The 18,326-nt window shown below is 45.1% G+C and overlaps 1 protein-coding gene across 1 annotated transcript; it reads left to right on the top strand.

Annotated features, from left to right (window-relative positions):
* Positions 1-1,053: 1,053 nt before the first annotated feature.
* Positions 1,054-15,063, top strand: WHAMM (WASP homolog associated with actin, golgi membranes and microtubules). The gene is made up of 10 exons (XM_086471486.1): positions 1,054-1,593; positions 4,883-5,056; positions 6,397-6,547; positions 7,082-7,251; positions 7,947-8,112; positions 9,064-9,251; positions 10,690-10,776; positions 10,861-10,956; positions 11,333-11,807; positions 14,624-15,063. The coding sequence occupies exons 1-10, from the start codon at positions 1,054-1,056 to the stop codon at positions 14,908-14,910; spliced, it is 2,334 nt and encodes a 777-aa protein (XP_086327612.1). The 3' UTR covers positions 14,911-15,063.
* The last annotated feature ends 3,263 nt before the right edge of the window (positions 15,064-18,326 follow it).

Here is an 18,326-nt window from a genome sequence, read left to right as displayed (position 1 = left end):
CTTACAATTTAATTATCCATGTAGTCATGATCTCGTTACTGCTGACAGTGCCTCTATCATCTGTGCGATCAGAGCAGAACTGTTTTCACATAAATGACGTAGCCTTTGCTGGAATGTTAACATTTACAACGTTGGGAGAGATTTCATTAATTTTTCAAATGAGAACTTACTTTTGCCCTTATACTACTAAGCTACGCTACGTCGCAGGCCTTAATTTATTAAAAAATTGGTAATGTCAGCTTTGCTTCCGAAGACTAGAACATAACATTCTCTTTGCTGTGGATTAAACTCAGCCTTGCGCACAAGGCTTGAATAAGAGATAAGCGCTATATAAAACACCCCTTCGTTCTCCGCTCCCCTCAGAGGCCCATAAGGCCATATTTAGGCAGTATAAGCACAACTTTGGGATTGAGTTTGATTTAAGGACAAACAAGGCGGTCTGTGGCCACGACCTCCAGGCACACGGCACAGCGGACACTGGGGCCAGCCACCACCCCGGGGCTGGGTCACGCGCGTCGCCATTTTAAAGCGCGAGGAAGGAGCATGGGGTTTCTACTGCCTTCGGAGAAGGGAACAACTGGCGAAATTTCGCCGGGCCCGCGGGCACGATGGCTGGGAAGAAAGCTGCTGGCACACGGCAGCTTTCCCTCAGCCAGCCGCCAGCCAACGGCTCACACCCAGGGGCTGCGGGAACATGGCGGCGGCCTCCCTCAGGCAACACTCGTGCTCCTTCCCGCCGGGCGGGGCGCCTCGTGCGCCTGCGCACCAATAACGGCTCGTTTCACAAAACCCGCCTTCGCGCGTGCGCCGCGCAGGCCTCAGCTCCCCCTCTTTCCCTTTTTGTATTTATTTCCGTGCCCGCTGCTTGAAGGCCGCCAGCCCCGCCCCTCCCCCGCCTTCGCCCCGCCCCCCCGGCAACGCCCGCCAATGGGTCCGCGCGCTGCCGGTGACGCGCCGCGAGGGACACGCCCCCTCGCCGGGAGCGCGCGGCGCCTTTAAGGCCGGTGGGTTTCTGTTTCGCTCCGCGGGGGCTGCGCCGCCGCCGCCGCCATCATGGAGCCGCAGCCCGACAGCCTGGAGGGGTGGGTGGCCGTGCGCGACACCGCCTTCGCCGAGCCTCAGCCGCCGCGGCTCCGCTTCCTCGTGGGCTGGAACGGCGTGGAGGGCGCGTTCGCCGTGACCTGCCACGGCCGAGCGGAGGCGGCGGCGCAGGCCCCGCAGAGCTGGGCCGGCCTCTTCTCGGCGCCGGCCCTGCGCGGCGTCCACCGGCAGCTGGCGGCCGTCTGTCCGCGCCTGGAGCCCGCCTTCCCCGCGCTGCCGCCCACGCTGCCCGGCGCCGCCGCCGCCGGCGGGCTCTGGGCCGTGCTGTTCCCCGGCGGCGCGGCGCCGGGCGAGGCCGAGGTGCAGGAGCTGTGCCGGGAGCTGGAGCTCTACCTGGGCTGGGCCCTGGAGCTCTGCGGCGGCCGGGTGGTGCTGGACGCCCTCTTCGCCGCCGACCGCCGCTGCGACGACGAGTACTTCGAGAGCCTCCACGAGCTCCGCGGGAAGGCCCTGCGCGGCCACCTGGCCCGGGCTAAGGAGGCCCTGCGGCGGGTACGGTGCCGGGCGGGGGGACGGAGGGGCCGCCCCACAGCGCCGGCGGGGACTGAGGGGGCCAGTGGCCTGGGCCAGCCCCGCTGAAGGGGCAGCAAGCGCGCCTGGCCTGCCCTGGCCTGGCCCTGCTCGCCTGGGGCTGTCCCTGAGGGATGCGGGGTGGGGGTGCGGCAAGGCCACCCTTTGCTCTCCTTTCAGGCAGAGAAGGGTTTCCCTCGGTGTAGGACCGCCCTCGCTCTTCCGTGCTGCAGCACAGCTCGCAGGTGCACCTTCCCGAATCTCGGCTTTAGCACCTCTTGTTCACCTGGGGATCGCATGCGTGAGGCTGGCAGCCTCTGCCGCAAGAGCTTCAGTTACTCGGGTAATGTGAGCAAGTCACGAATAGCGTCTTGCTCGTAGTATTGTCCAATGTTCAAATTAGTGCTTACACAAACACTGTTTTGGTTGTCTGGAACCCACTAAGTCAACTTTCTCAAGTACTGAGTGTCATCAGTCTTTGTAAGTGCTACTTTATTAAGTGGGGAATAAGCCAGCTCCGGGTGGGCAGCGAGTATAAGACATTGGGGCCCTTACTTAAGCTGCAAATGCTCCTGCAAAAACACATTGCTAAAAATATCTACTGGTGTTGTGCAACGGGTGGAAAGGTAACTGAAAGGGAGAGTACAATCATGCTGTAATTTTCTCATCTTACGAAGGTCCTAGACTGCCTGTTTGTAGTAATGCCTGTAACTGGGGGATTCTCAGTCAGGTTTATTATTAAAACCAAACTTAGCCATGGATCTATGCCAAATAGGTGTTTTGTAGTCAGAGAAATTGCGTTATGTGTTTTTAAGTGTCAAATTCTGGCCTAATGATTGTATGAACTAATGATGATGTTAGCCCTTTCTCTCTTTAGTACCCTAAGTTTCTTCTTGTTGTAGGTGTGTTCCCTGATTATTTTTTTTCCCCCTTGTAGTAGGCATGAATGTCAGGGATGATATCTAGTAACACGGTTGCGATTAGGACATTGGTATGTTAAAACGAGAGTTACAGATACTTAAAGCTCACCAATGTGTTGCTGCTACAGTTTTCTTGCCGTATCTCTTTGCAGTCTTTCCTGGCAAAGTAAGCTGAAAGGTATTTTATGAAAATGATCATGCTTTGGAGGAAAGATAAGACAATTGGCTTTAGCCTTCTGTTTCAGTATTTAACAGTGTAATAACATTACTGTTTCAGAAAGACACTTTTAAAAAGGACAGTTTTAGTTTACATGAACTTCATGTACAGTGTTATATACAAAAGCTGCGGTTTCTGTAACGGACTGTACCAGTTCATGGCCTGGTTAAAAATACATTCTAGCCACCATGCTCTTTTGCAAGCATGTACAGTCATGTAGCAGTTTGGGGTTTGCTGATTAAGTATAACTGTGCCAGTTTTTCTGCTAATTCCAACTATATTTTAGATATGGCTAAACATGCTACAGAGTGGTGTTGTATTTGCAGGCCGACCAGGGACATAAATTCAATATATTGCAGTCTAGACCAACTTATACAAGATTCAAGAAATAAAACCTGCCTCTTCTAGCACTAAACTAGCCTTAAATATCAAAGCATCCTTCTTCCCTCTTTACATCCATGTCCTTCTCAAATACTTCATCCTCTGGGCCAGGAAATTCATTTTGAAAAATGCAGAAGATACCAGTACAGGATGGAGGAGAGTAGTATTATGTAAATCTTTTTTGCATATGTGTTCAAAGAGGAAGGAAAAAACCCCAGGAACAATACTGTTACAACAACCAGAGGAGTCAGTTGGGCTAATAGCGAGGCAGAATCCTATGAAAGTATCAGATGATGTAGAAGCAAGGATTTTACTTTAAAACAGACAAAATGTTGCCTCTGCCATCGCCCCTCCCAAAAAAAACCCCAGCCCTAAACCCATGTAATTAATAATTGCCTCATGAGTTGACTATAAAATGTCACTAACACCCTCTACTCACTATAAACATCTTCCAGGAGCAGCATGACCCTCACTACTACTTTGAGTGTGGGAACTAGAAAGTGAACTATTGCGTTTCTATTTGGCTTCGACAGTGGGGGGCAGAAGCAGATGTTAAGTTGCTACAGGTCAGCCCTAGGACTGTGTCTGATCTACCATGAGCTCCTGAGGTTATCAGAAATGTTGCAGTTCTGATCCTCTTGTTCCCCTGTCCTGCCTGTGCCAGGCCTGGAGGGAGGATGGGTGAGAAATGCCCTTGAGCTAACTTCTACATATTTTCCCTGGGGAAATGCCTCCACAGCTGGGAAGCTTGCTCCTGCTGTCTTACCCAGACTCAGCTGGCAAGAGCAAAGGTGATGGTTTAATTTCAGTGCTTTTCAGTGGCAACACAGTCAAGCATATGTTTCTAATGCTTTTTCTCATTGTTGTAGCACCTGACACCCCCTGTTCCCTTCCCTTCTTACACAACTGTAGAGCAAACGCTGTCTTTCCAGGAAGGTCTGGGTGTTTCAGTGGAACTTAGCTGTGTTCTTTCAGCTGGGTCACTCTATCGTGGCACATAGAGCATGCCATGGTCTCTGCTAGCTGCTGTCAAAGAATAATCTTAGAAGCTTTGATTGGTGCCAGTAAACAAATGCAATTGAGGGGAAATTTCAACTTTGTATTTTGTCATAGAAGCAAATAAAGACCTGGAATAAGGACTAGTGTATCAGAAAAGTGGTTGTTTCATGGAAGAATTAAAAATTACAAAATGTAATAACACTAGAACTGAGATTAGAATAAACTACTGTGAATTATACAAATGTTAAAGGAATTTAACTGCAGGGTGTATCAGGAGTAGACATCTGTTTCTGAATTCTTATTTTTAAATGGCAGCCTGATTTTTCTGTGCCAGCAGTCAGAAATTCTGGATCCAGAAACTCATTTCACATTAGCAGGAAGCAGTGTGAGAATTAGTTTAAGAGTACCTTACTTGTCCTTCCAGTACACAGACTTCCCCAGTTTCCCATTTGTGTTTATAAAAAGCAGCAACCAAGTCACCTGCAGACAGCTGTTCGAATTTCTGTGGTGGAAGCCCTAGGGATGATACTCCTTGCAGTCTCCTAATGCAATATGCGGTGATTAGTGCCCTTAACAGTGTGGGGTTAAAGATATTTCCAGCTAGGGGTGGCTGCTGAATGCCTGGCGTACATCTCTTGTGTGGGGGAAGGCTTGCCTGTTCATCAGATGACAAGCAGCAGGTCCTTTCCACCAAAGCTTGTCAGCACTCACGAATGCAAAGCAGCTAAGTCTGGTTTACGTTTTATCCCACCAGTTTCTTCAGCAGCATAAAAATGCTGACACAATGGTGGCTTTGATGAAGGTTTATGAAGAAGAAGATGAAGCTTATCAGGATTTGGTCACCATGGCAACACAATTCTACCAGTATTTACTGCAGCCCTTCAGAGATATGCGAGAGCTGGCGACACTGTACAAACTGGAAATCCTGGTAGGTAGTGAAAGGCCAAGTTATGTAGTGGGGCATCAGCTGCTCTTGGAGCAGCTTGGACTCAAATCACTTAACATTCCATATTCTGTCTGTGTCTGCTTCTTTTTCCCCTTGCCAAGCCACCAAATATGACAGAGAAATTCAGAATTAGGGCAGAACCACCCTCAGAGGATCTCCAGGTCCATGGTATTGGCTTGACTAGAACTGCAGCTGTCTTCCCACCAGTGTCCCACTTCCCTCTGTTTTGAGAAATTAAAAGGAAGCCATCCCCAAAGTCCACCTCTGTGGGGTTTATTGTGGTAGGCTGAGTTCACAGAGATCTATGTAGCCTTCATTGTGCCACCTTCAGTGGGATTAGTTTGTGACAGTGAGAATGCCATCCGCCAGCAATGCTGATGCACCAGTTGACTCAGTTGTGGTAGAACACCTTACCACAAAAAGCAGTTTTCTGTTGCTGATACAACCTGCTAGAAGTACGGATTAAAACATTTTGGTGGACACTGTGTTCATTTAATGTTACATGCATCTTAAACTGGGAGCGCATGCTGAAAGTTATGATGCCCCTGGAAAAGAGAGACATCTGCTATTTTGATTCTTCCTTAGATAATCTATTAAAATTAAAATAAGCTGTTAATGTTCTTGAGAAGAGCAGAACAGTTTTAAGTTTAGACTAAGGTTCTTGGATACCAAAGGTCTGAATCTGTGAAGATAAAATATCCAGTATGCTGTACTGAAAATGGGAATGAAAATTGGAATGAATGAAACAGAAAGTTTTTTTTTTCTGTATTAAAAAACCTCTTAAGGGGTATTTAGGCTCATTTGAAATCTGTTTCTTTTAAAAGAAGTTGAATACTAGTCTTGTACCCATGTACACTTTGTGGACTTGAAAATACTCTCTTGTGTTTCTTTTCTGTATCCCTGTTCCTGTGTGAAAGAACTGCCAAACTGGAGAACCTGACAGTGCAATGTGCTGTCAACACGTGGGGAAAAATAGAACATTGCAAGTAGAAGAGTGGTTTTGAGTTGCTTTTAGTAACAACTAAAAACATTTGTGTTGGATGTGATTTTTAAGATGATAGTTTAAGAATATTGTAAGAAATAAATTAATCCAAAGTTAAGCGTGAAGTCGTGATTGGGGACCAAAGGTTCTGAGTTAGCCTGGAGAATGAGGAAGGTGGCAATACATAGGCCTGAGTACTGATTCACTTTGTGACAGGTGAGGGGAAGGTCATGTTTGCCACCATGCTCTGCCTTGCTTGAAATGTCTCTAAGTATAGCAATAATGCAGGCTGCACCACTGTGATAACCAGTTGGTAACTGAGAATTTTGTCTCCTTGCAGAAGTCTTTGCAGTATGATAATTTGGGGCCTAAAAGAGTAGCAGCTTTGCAGAAAGATGCTGAAGAATGGACTAAGCGAGCTGAGAATGCTGTATGCTCCATTCAGGATATCACTGTGAACTACTTCAAGGAAACTGTGAAGGCTCTGGCAGGTAATCAGAATGATTTACACAAGAGGTTGCATAAATACTTGACTTGGGGAACTGAGAGCTCTTCTTATCACTTTGGCTGGTCTCCCTCTGCAGACCCTGAGGTTAGGATGAGTTTCCAGCTTAAAAAAGAAGCATTCTATTCACTTAAGGTTTGTGTCTTTTAACTGATTTGGTTTAGAACTTGCAATTGGCTTGCACACAAACATTGCCAAGGCCTGAAGACTTACGGCTGCAAAACTGAACAAAACCCATGCGCGCTTTTAACGCTTGATGTGCAAGCCTCAAGGATTTCAGCGTGTTAACTGAGTAGGTTGCTGTGTAACTGTTAAGGCATGTTTCCATGGTACAATGAAGTGTTTTACTTACATATATAAAAAATAATAAATTCAGCCTTTTAGTCTTGTAATTTCTAAGGAAGCTTCAGAAATTGTTTAATAGCATCAGCATTTTTAGTACTGCAGCTGTAGTACAAACACACAAGAGCTATAAGTACACTTCATTCCTCATATTTTACTGCAATGTTTTAATCTGCAGCAATGCACAAACAGATGGAACAAGATCAGGAAAGATTTGGTAAAACCACCTGGGCATCAGCTTTGCCACGACTAGAAAACCTGAAATATATGTTAGCTAAGGAAACCCTTCAGCATCTGAGGGCAAGAGAGTTGTGCCTGAAACAGAAGAGAGCTGGCATTCAGAAAAATGTAAGAACTTGCAAAACCTCCTTTTCTGTCACCGTTTTGTGAACCTACCAAAGTGGTCGTGGGAGTAAACTTTCAAAGTCTTTGTCTGTGAAACAGCTTAGGTTTTCAACGTGGTTTTAAGTAAGTTGTGGAAAAATGCATGTCTCCGGTCTTTTAAAATTGCTCATGCACGTATGAGGACACTTAGCAAAGGTTAAGATACATGCTTTCACAGTTCACGTGCCTAGTTAGCATTTGTGTTATTAACCTTTTAAATTGTTAGTTTTAGGGAGATAAAGACCAGATATTATTTTCAGAGGATGCTGCAAAATAAAGGTATTTAGTTAATTTTAATCTTCTAGTCTTCTTGATTTGATGACATCTAACTGCTGCTAGAAGTACTTGATATTTGTTTTCCAAGGAGAGTGTACTGCACCATACATAATTGCTTTCAGGAGCAGTATTATTTGTGCAGATTATAATGAAGTCTGTCTTGGTAGACTTAAGGTAAAATTACACTTCAGGTTAATAAGGCTGTCTGCTCCTCTGAGTTTCTGCTCCAAGCTGTTTCTAATGTTCTATTGTTTCCACACCGAAGCACCTAAGCAGCTGCCAGTTAGGCCAGGCTCTGTACAGGTATTTGTGCATCCATGCATGTTTCCTGTGTGCCTGTTTTGTTACTAATGCTTTTTTATTTTCTATTCGGGCCTATATAGATGGAGAACCTCAGTGAACAAGAAGAGAACTTAACTGTAGTGGAGGAGCTGGAAATACAGTATTATGAAACACAGCTGGAATTATATAATGTACAGCTTGAAGTATTGAAACATGAAGAGATGCTGCTTATTGTACAGTTGGACACTTTAAGGAGGCAGATTAAAGGTAGGAATAAACAAATACTTAAGCATGTGTTCAAAACACAGGAGTGATATAGCCTGCTCTGTTTTCACTGGAAAAAAAAAAAAAAAGGATGATCATCACTACTCAAATCTCTAGCAGAAAGCATCATTGGAAAACATGGGTGCTGTGGCACCATCTGAGGTTTTGTCTTCTGACTAATTAGGCACTAATTTGATAACACGAGTTTAAAAAAAGCCACAGTGGTAGCTCATCTTGACAGCAGCTGTGGTAAGTGCATGCACTGATTTAGCATGTGGAGTAACTTATATTGAAAATACTTAACTGCTCTTGTAGTCACGAGATCTAAGCATAGAAACTGGATATCATGACCTGCTGAAAGAGGTCCTGAAATTCTTCACAAATCTGTTGTAATTTTAACAGGTAGAAATTACAAAATACATCCTGTAGTGACAAAAAGAGGTGACTATAGCTAGAGGGTACTTGAGTACTGCTGTATTCCTGTTTAAGTGTCTCTTTGTAACATACTTATGACCAAATTAGGCACCAGTCTTGTTTATGCTTACGAATTCTTTATTACTGTGTACACTGTGAAGTAAACATTGCTCCTGCTTGTTGCATGATTAAAACCTGGTAAATAGTAAATTAAGTCACCTAGTGTTGATCAGAACAGTCTTCAATTTTCCAGGAGAACTCCAGTTGGTGAAGGTAGGAGTTAAAACACAGAGACACATTTGAAAGAGGAAGCTAAATAACAACAAATGCTAACAGCATAAATTTGATCCTGCAAAGCGCCCCTGTGAGTAACATGACACGTTTGCATAAGACTTTGAAGGACCAAGCTCAGCTCTGGAGCATTACACTAATAACTAACTTACTGCCTTCAATGGCTTTTAAAATGTCATTAGTTCTTTAAATGTTTAAATAACTGTGGCAATTTTTGGGTTTTTAAAAAAATGCCAAATGCCTTTTTAGAGAAACAGGATGAAGTTGTTTACTATGATACATGTGAAAATCCTGAGGAGCTCGAGGTCTTTGAACAGACAATGGGACAACATTACGCTAACTTGTCAGAAATGACGATGCTGAGGCAGAAGACTAAGCAGTTGGAGACAAAGCGTGGGACTGTCTGTGCGAGGAGAGCCTACCTCAGGAACAAAAAAGTAAATGCAGTCCTGGAGATATGCATTTTCTTTAGCTGATGTCTTGACTCATGAGGGATAGACAGGAAATGACTAGGGAAGCTTGGGTGGAGCGTGCAAGATGATAGGTGACTCAGTGCCATGGCCTCCCGAAAGAAAGAGAGGCAATGTGATTTTTAAGCCAGCTTTACGCTCCACTGTGTGGTGCAAGTGCCTCTCTAGCTTACTGAGAGAGCACAAACTTACATGGGTGACCCAGGAGGCATTCCCCTGTCAGCTAAACCTTACCAGAGCCCTGCTGTGGCCAGCTGGAGCTTTGCCCTGGCAGCCTTTTACAAAGCAGCCGCAGTACAGGAGGAAACCTGGCCTGCAGTGACAGAACAGCCCACACAGTGATACTTTACCTGTGAATGGGAGGGAGGGGACTGCTGCAATATTCTCTCCAGCCTCTCAGCTCTGCGCAAAGGGCAGTTTTTTCCTTTTGTTTCCCATTCAGAGCAGAACCCTAGGAAGACACAAGTGAGATCACAGTTGACTCTTATGAACCTTCCCAGTGAGCTGAGCTTCCTTTACACCTGCACAGTCCTGCTGGGGCAGTGAGCAGAGTTCAAGCTCCAGTCTCTCTGGCCTTTTACCCCTCATTAGCCTGGACAAAATGGGAATGACGTTGGAAATGTTTTGTGAGCCATCATTGTCTCTTGCTTGCAACTGCTTCCTCGGCAGACACTTCGTTTGCTTCTGTCTTCGTTCACTTAATTGCTGTCTATTGGTTATGTAACACTAAAGCCAAATGCCAGATGATTTGCAAATGCTTACGCAGCCATGTGGATAATCCCCCCCCCCCCATACAGTGACAAATAGCGACTCCCAGAGAAAATATGGAAGCCTGCAGCTTCTCTGTGGCACTTTGTTGCTAACAGAAGGTTCCCCTGTTAGGCATTCATTGTGCTTCCCAAATCTTTGCTTCCCTGGCTTTTGTGCTTGGGAGCTATGGAAAATAAGGGACAGGGGGAACGTAGCCTTGTAATGCCCTGCTAGCTTTCCTCTTGCCTTCTTCCTCATGTCTTTGCACTGCTTCCCTCCAGCTGATATCTGGGTGAAATGTCTTCAGAGCTTGTTTCTGCCCTTTTTTTTTTTTCTTTCTCTCTCTTTTTTTAATCTAAGCGTAAGACAGAGGGATCGGTTCAGATCTGGGTATATTTCCTTTGCAGCATGAATAACCCTATCACTAATTAGGAGAACAAAAGATCCCATTTACTTTAGCCACGAAGGAGTCCCACAGACTTCACCTTCAGGGTCTTTCATCTGCCACTAGTTGAGCTTAGCCATCCTCCTCGGCACAGCCAAGCACTCAGACTTGGTCGCTGTTCAGTGGCTTGTGCACAGGAGTTAGTGGCACAGGTGGTGCGCAGTAAATGTGAGCTAACCAAGGGCTGCATGAATTTTGCTGTTCTACCAGGATCAATGTGAAGCAAGCCATCGGCAGAGACTGCAACAGGCAGAAGAGAGCAAAAAACGCTTCCAGCAGCATCACAGCATACAGATAGTGAGTACTGAATAGCAGCCTTGGAGAATCTGGCAGCTGCTTGTTTTCACACACTGAGGCTCACCTACTTGTCTTTTAATGCAGAAGAGAGACAAGCAAAAAGAGGAGGAGAAAAAGAAAAAATCTTGGATAAGCCAGGAACGTCATAAAACACTGGAGAGGCTGAAAACGTTCAAAGAGGCAAGTACTGTGAACTACAGCAGTCCTAAATGGTGTCAAAATGCAATGTCATAAAGTAGCTATTGCTCATGGTGGGCACGGTCCAAATCAGAGACAGCCATTTGGATAGCCTGAAGGATTGTGCGTAATCAGTCAAGGAGAGATTAAGTCCACTAGATACAGTTTACAGGTGCAGAACCTGTTGCAAACAATACAAGTGAGGAAATGGCTTTGAAAGAAATACCTTGGTATTTGTGTTTTCTGTTCAGGGTTGAGTTTTCTTCTTGAATGGTGAGTGGGACAGGTCTGTACTCCGTGGCTTTTTGTCTCTTTGGGGTTGATGTTTTGGCCAGCCCAATGGAAATGTGACCCTCCTGCCTTCCAATTTGTTTTTCAGAAGTGTCCAGCTCATGTTGTTCTGAAAACATCTCGTCCCCAGCCTCTCAGTCCCAAGCTGCCACGAAGCATCACTCGGCAGGCTGCAGTCCTGTCCCCTCTGCCTTTGCCGAGGGCAAGGGCAGCTCCAGAGCAGCCGAAGAGCATACTGCTAGTAGAAGCCGAGGAATCAAAAGCTTCACATCAGAATACCCCAGCAGATATCCTTGTCCAGATTTGTGTTACTGATGGTGACAGAGAGCAGCAAAAGCACAATGAGGGATTGATGATCTCTCCGTCCTCACCGCCACAACCACCACCTCCGCCGCCTCCTCCTTTACCCCCTCCTCCCCCACCTCCCCCCTTACCTCTGAAGTTAAAGGCACCATCAGCAACAGAGGACAAGCCACTTCCCCTTAGCTCTGATAGCCCCACAGAAAGCTCTGCACTGCACAAACAGAGTGACTCATCCAGGAGGTCTATAAATAATTACGTAGGTAAGAAGACTCACATCAACTGGTGTTTTTTTCTTAGTTTCCTGTATTTTTCTGTTCTTCCTCCCTCTGGTTCTGGACAGGAATAGTATGCAGTCTTGCTCAAGAGAATGAAGCTCTTGGAAAGCTTAGTCTAAGAAACCACGTGCAATAACACTGACCATATCTCAGGATGTTACATGAGTAACAATGATTTGTGCATCCTGTTTGGTGCACTTCACAGGGTCCTGGTGCTGAGAGTGTGGGACTCGGCGTTTTTGGGGAAGTGCTGTCAAATGGGACAGGTTAGTCTTTCAGGACATTTGAACTTGAACATTTGAATCTCTGCTGGAATCCATCATTTATTAAGTACAACCTTACAAGTTAGTTTAAACCATGCTTAATCACAGCACTACTAGTTCTATGGAGATCTTAATTCAGGACCTGCATTTCTCATGACATTGAAAATCCCACTGGATTGTGTCTGTCTCTCCTACCAGTATCACCTTGTTACCATGTGTAGTGGTGGAAAGTGTCAGAGGGAATTCCAAGGAGAGGAGGTTTATTCATGTTGTATGGTGAGATGCAACTTTTGTTACCAGCTTTGTTCTTGCCACAATTTTGCAACTTCTGAACCAAATATGGTATTTTCATTAAGGATTAGTCACCTGTCCAGTCGGAAGACCACTGCAGGTAAATTTGTGGTGGTACTAAGGCTACGCTTCAGTGTTTGTGATTTGTGTACTACAGCGCTAGCAGTTGGGCTGCTGCATTTCTAAGGTGTGCGCAGCCTGTGTCCACTTAGTTTGCTTGGTTTCTGAATAAAGGTTTCTTAAGAGAATTCATGCAGAATTCAAGCAGGATTTGAAAGGCAGATGGATAGCTTTGGCATACTAACATTCCTAGGGCAAAAATTCTGCTCTGTTACACCTCCACTTTATTAGCAAGATCATGGAGGTGTAATTGAAGGCTGAACTCAGCAATTGAAACAGTAGTTTGAATGAGAATAGAGCTCAGCAGCCTCCCAAGGCTGCACTGGTTACATCCTGCTAACAGGCTTATTTTTACCTCTAAAGCAAGCAGATATTTTGACTATGTCAGGGAGATGATCTAAGTTGGAAGGCAGCAATTTTTTATTGTCATTTTTCACAGCGGAGTTTATGCTAGAATGAAGCATGTCTTTAAATGTGGTACGTTCCTTTTCCTTCTCAGACTGTTCACACATCTAAGCAGCCTTTGTGTCCTCTCAGTTAAGAGGCAAACCACAGGCAGAAATACCAAGGAAAGTTCAGCATTCTCAGTTCTTCCAAGGCGTGGGGAGGTACAAGCAGCTGAGGGACTGAGATGCAGTCGAGTTACCATGACAAACCACTGTGCATCCAGTGGATCAGTGTGCGGACTTCAGTCTGGGAAGTCTGTGGGATAACTCTACCAACAGATACTCTGAAGAAGCTTTGATTAGCAGCAGGAGTTGTACACCAGAGTAGTCTGATCGCTACTGGAACAGCCTTGCTGGTAGCTAATATTTACTACCATTCGCAGCCTAACATTGATGTCCTTTTGTTATTTTTGGATAAGAAAATCCTTTTTTGTTTGTTGGAGAGATCCAATTGGTTGTTTATACCTTTTTCATGAAGAAAAGCAGTATGTTAATTGCTGTAATAGTAATTGATAAAATACTGCCACAGGAACTTACTGAAACAGCTTCATAAACAGGTTGGTTTTAGTTACACGTGCACTACTCATGTCTTTGTACATGAAAAGCCAGGAGAGGTTCATATTCTGGTGTTGAAAGTACTGTCTGTAATGTGTTAACATACTTTCCAAGGGGAACTTCTTTTATAACTTGTTAGTCTGACCAGTTTTTTACCAGGCAGCCCATTTGATTAATAGACTTAAGGCTTTCTTACTTGAAGGCGTTGTAAGATAACTTGGTGGATCTTTGCTTGATCCTTTTCTGGCATCTCACATCTCTGAAGGTACCACAGGGTTTAGCAGAATTACATTTCAGGGGCTTGATGTTAACCACATAACCTTCTGTGCACTGAACGTGGCAAAAATACCTCTAGCTGTGGACCTATAGATGTAGGAGTCCAGTGCTGTCCAGGGAGACTGCCTCCCTGTCCCACAGCCTGAACCTAGTAACAAAGAGCCCAGCAGAAGGAGTAAAATGCAAGTTACGGTGTGTATCGAGACCTAGTGGAAACTCTCTCAGTATGGTGTCCTTTATGGTCTGAAGTTCAGAAACTTACACCTGAGATTTAAATCATGTTGTAAAATGGGAATTATTTTTAAGTCCATACAGAAAGGAGCTGCTTGCCTGCCTGCTTAGGGCCTGATCTGACTCCCACTGACTTCAGTGGTGCAGTTTCAAGCCCTTCTACTCAAACCCTTTCATTTTTCTCTTGGCTGAGCAAAAATGCAATTGACAGTCTCAGCAGGCATCTGAGCAAGCTAGGAGGATTGGTAGATTGTTTCTAATACAGAATACAAGAGATTTTTTGGCTCAGTGAAATTTTTTTGGAAAGCTCATAAAGTTGTAATGAAAAAGAAACATCCTCCTTTGTGTGTAATTTGTTCCTTACAGCACAACCTTGTATAGTGTGGAAGAGATGTTGGATTCTCAATTGAAGATATAAAAGCTTTAACCGCTTTTTAAAAGCAGTTTGAGAGCCTGGTGTTGCAGAAGCTCGAGTGAGTCTGTGCCAGAACAGACCATTCTTTTTCCTGTCTCTAGCAAAGGTGAAAGGAGGAGCCCTGAACACTTGGGTAGGATTTTATACCTCTAAGTGTGGTTGTCTTGTTCTTTCTTCTGGTAACAATAGATTTATCCTTTGCAGGTTCCATGGATGAGGTTTTGGCTTCTCTAAAACGCAGTGAAGTTTGTCTTCGCAAAGTGGAACCGCCAAATCCGTATGCCTCTGTAAGAGACAACCTCCTCTCTGCCATAAGGCAAGGAGTTAAACTAAGAAAAGTGAATCGAGATACTGAGAAGGATGTCAGTAAAGGATCCACTAATGAGCTAGAGAGAAGCATTAAGGCAGTCATCCAGAGAATTAAGAAAGTGTCTGCTGATTCTGAGGAAGAGGAGAACAATGATCAGAATAATGGAGAATGGGACAGCTAACCAATTCAGAGTAAAAGACTTAGTGACTGGAACAGAGTGTGTGTCTCATTTTGCACCTTGTAGAAAACTGTCCCTTTCAAAATGAAAGAACAGTGTAATTGTGTGTGTTCTCATAGCCCAAAATGTCTTGAAGTAAAAGAATCCTGTTGATTTTCTGTAGGAGCTGCAGATTCTTATTTTTGCATGAGAAATCATACTCCAAATTATGCTTGCATTGATAGGTGTTTCTGTCTCAACTGTAAACTTTTCACCACATCTGAAGACAGCTAAAATGCTGGATTGAAACACAGATTATTTGAGTTGTTACTAAACAGTAGGGAATGCTAGCACAACAAAGTTTAAGGAGTGAAAACTAACTGAAAATGTATTTTGTCAGATAAAAGTAGAACCAAATATGTGGTGACAGAGGCAGACCAGAAAACTTAGCATAATCTGGAACCTCTCATTCCTACCTCCGTTGTCCCAAAAATTCTTTAACATTTTGCTTGTCTAATACAGCTCACTCTCAAATAACTACATGGGTACTCCATTTATCATGATGAAGTGTGCACTTATGAATGGGCTTGATAATGTTGATTGGGAAAATCAGTATCAAGTTTGAAATAAGCACTACTGTAGTAATTACTGAAAAGTTTACTTTTTAGCTGGAATCTTAAATACAGAGACTTTCTAGATGCTAAATGTTTTTCATACATCTGCATCTACAATGAACTGTTGGCATGAAAGAAAGAGCCAAAGTATTGTATATAGTATTTTCTGGGATCTAGCCCTGTAATACAGAGCTGCATTTTTCCACTGAGAACATGAATACATGTTTATAGCTACTCTCATGAATTTAAATTACATGATAACCTTATAAATGGCAGATATTTGCATTGTGCCTGGAACCTGACCGTTTAAAAATTCAGCTACGTTCGGTTCAGAGACTGTTTCTATTTTGGGTAGATAGTGACAAAAATGATTCAGAGTTTCTTTTGGAGTTTATACTGACCCTTAATAAAAATATATCCTGACAGAAGAGGTGGATTCAGTGTGCTGTCATTTTAGGATACTGCCATGAAGGAAGCATTACTTGCACTGTGGTACTCTGGTTTTTGATAGCAAGTGACAGCCATACAGCAACTGTGCTCTCTCACTGATGGTATATGTAAATGCCCTTATTTTCTCAAAATATTTATGAAGTGTAATTTGGTAACAAAATTGCAAATATGGTGCTTTAATTCCCTGTTTTACTGTAGAGTAGCAGGTCTGTTTAATCAGCACAGTAAATATGCAACAGTTTTCATGTGAGAAGCAGAAGCAGCAGCTGGGGGTTCATTTTTTTACTGTTTCTGCACATACTGCTGTTTGGAAGTCAGAAAAAAATGACTTTTTTTGGTCCATTGCTGTCCAACCAAAGGGAGTAAAAAAGCAGCAGCAGCACGGGTCAGTTCTTACTCAACACTTCTGATGCGATGTCTGCAGAGGGGAGCTGGTGGGCACCGTGCTGCAGTGCGCCCACACCACCCTGCCTGTCCCCAAGCTCGACCTGGGTGCAAGGGCCAGGCTGGGGGCAGCAGGGGTGAATTTGTTGCACACTTGGACTTCAGCATCCTAAATGCAGAATGCTTGCCAGCAAAACCTGCTCCTTCGAGAGTGGAGATCTCTTCCCCAAGGATACCCTGGGCAGAGGAGGTGCTTGGCCAGTGGTGGGGAGTGGTGTGGGGAGGGTGGAGGGGCTGGGGCTGAGAGTTGCCCTCTCGTGGGCCGTGCCCTTTAGTGGTGCGGTTATTTAAAGCTGAGCAAAAGGGCACAGAAGCTCAGCTGCCTTCCCGTGGTTGGTCTCTCCTGTCAAATGGCAGCTTAGAGTCCAGGGCAGAGCCCTTTGCCTTTTTATCACTGTGATTGAATTCTCAGCTACAGTGCTAGGAAGTTAATTGCAGCAGTTTAAAGTATGCAGGGAATAAGAGTTGCAATTTCTCCAACAAATCTTAACACCTTTTGTGTGTTTAACAGCAGTAATTTTACTCAGGAGAGGCTGCCTGAGTAACAGCGACACTGGACAGTGATTTCTCCTACCTAGAGTTTTCTTCTGCAACTGTGCAGGAAGCTCAGCTGGGGGCTGATCTCGGGTGTTCAACAGGGCTCTCAGGCTGAAAAACGTCCTTAAAAGCCCACTCAGAAACTGTCTGAACCCACCTGTTTTCTGAGGCCTGCTTCAGTTGCTGAATGGCCAACAGGCTGCCTCTGTGGAAAATGTGCTGCAGCAATTTTCTGGTTGGCATGGAAGATTTTGCCTCTATCAAATATCCTCACTGCCTGGTTCACTATCAAAGTTTAAAGGGTAGTGCTCAGCAGAGATTTGCCCTGATGGGAATAGGGCTCCCAGGGTGCAGAACAGCCCTTGCAAGCCGGAGCGGCAGGGTCCCTTCTGTGCCCGCAGGCGCAGCTCCTGGCAAGAGGCAGCCGCTGGAGCACCAAAGTTCCCAGATGTCAGAAACATGACCGGGGGAAACACCAAAAGCACCAGCCTTAGCCTAAAGAAAAGAAGGCAAGAGAGCAGTTTTCAAATACATAAGAGGCTGCTGCAAAAAAGGAGGGGAGTATTTTGTTCTGTGTGTTCACAGGGAGATAAGGGGCTTAAATTATAGCTGGAAGGATTTAGGGTAACCGTAGGAAAAGCTTTCTAACAAAGAGTGAAAGGAGAGAGATGCGTGGACAGATTGCCTGGGAAGGTGGTGGGGTTTCTGTCACTGGCAATCTTTAAAAGCAGGTTAGACAAACACACCCCGAGGTGCTGCTGGTATTGCTGACGCGCTGCGGCAGGGGCAGGTTTGCAGCCTGTGGCCAGCCGATGCATGCGAGCTCGTCATTGTACTGCCTTGAGGCTCAGTTTGCTCCACAGGGGAAGCCACAGCTCATTTTCTGAGAGATGCCCAAATGTAAGAAGACTGAAAAGAAAACCTTACTGAATCACCCTCAGATTTTTCTTCTTCTCTGTGGCTATGACCTGTCCTGTGCTGCCAGCAGTGGGCTGCAGAGGGAATGGTGGGTAGGAAATGGCCCTGGTGCCCCAAGGCTGATTTACCCCAGGCTGACGGGGCATGCAAGAGAAACCACCTGCAAGTGTCAAGAGGACAGAGTCCTTAATCTGGATTTGAGCTCAGGCTTCAGCAGGCGCCTTCCCACTTCAGCATGCTCCGGCAGGTTTGGTGCAGCTGCTGGTGCTACACGCATGCAAGGGCTGATGGACAAAATGGGAGAACCTGGAGTGGCAGGTTGGCTCCATGATGTTCAGCTCTACTTGAGTAGGTTAATATTAATGTGCCAAACTGCTGTGACAGCTTTTTGATGTTTAATATCCTTCTTAAATATCTCACCCTGGGTTAGTAAATGAGTCCCTTGGTGGGAATAGTCTGCCCTGACTGACCAGCCAC

This window comes from Leptosomus discolor, chromosome 11 (assembly GCF_034619465.1).
Source record: "Leptosomus discolor isolate bLepDis1 chromosome 11, bLepDis1.hap2, whole genome shotgun sequence".
NCBI classification, from domain to species: domain Eukaryota; kingdom Metazoa; phylum Chordata; class Aves; order Leptosomiformes; family Leptosomidae; genus Leptosomus; species Leptosomus discolor.
Note: the sequence above shows the minus strand (reverse complement) of the source record. Positions and strands in the feature narration are given on the sequence as shown.

Bases quoted from the DNA above. Each gene is read 5' to 3' on its own strand.
- WHAMM (XM_086471486.1), top strand. From the start codon at position 1,054: ATGGAGCCGCAGCCCGACAGCCTGGAGGGGTGGGTGGCCGTGCGCGAC. The intron at 1,594-4,882 runs GTACGGTGCCGG...TTATCCCACCAG, and splicing joins CTAAGGAGGCCCTGCGGCGG to TTTCTTCAGCAGCATAAAAA. The intron at 9,252-10,689 runs GTAAATGCAGTC...CTGTTCTACCAG, and splicing joins CCTACCTCAGGAACAAAAAA to GATCAATGTGAAGCAAGCCA.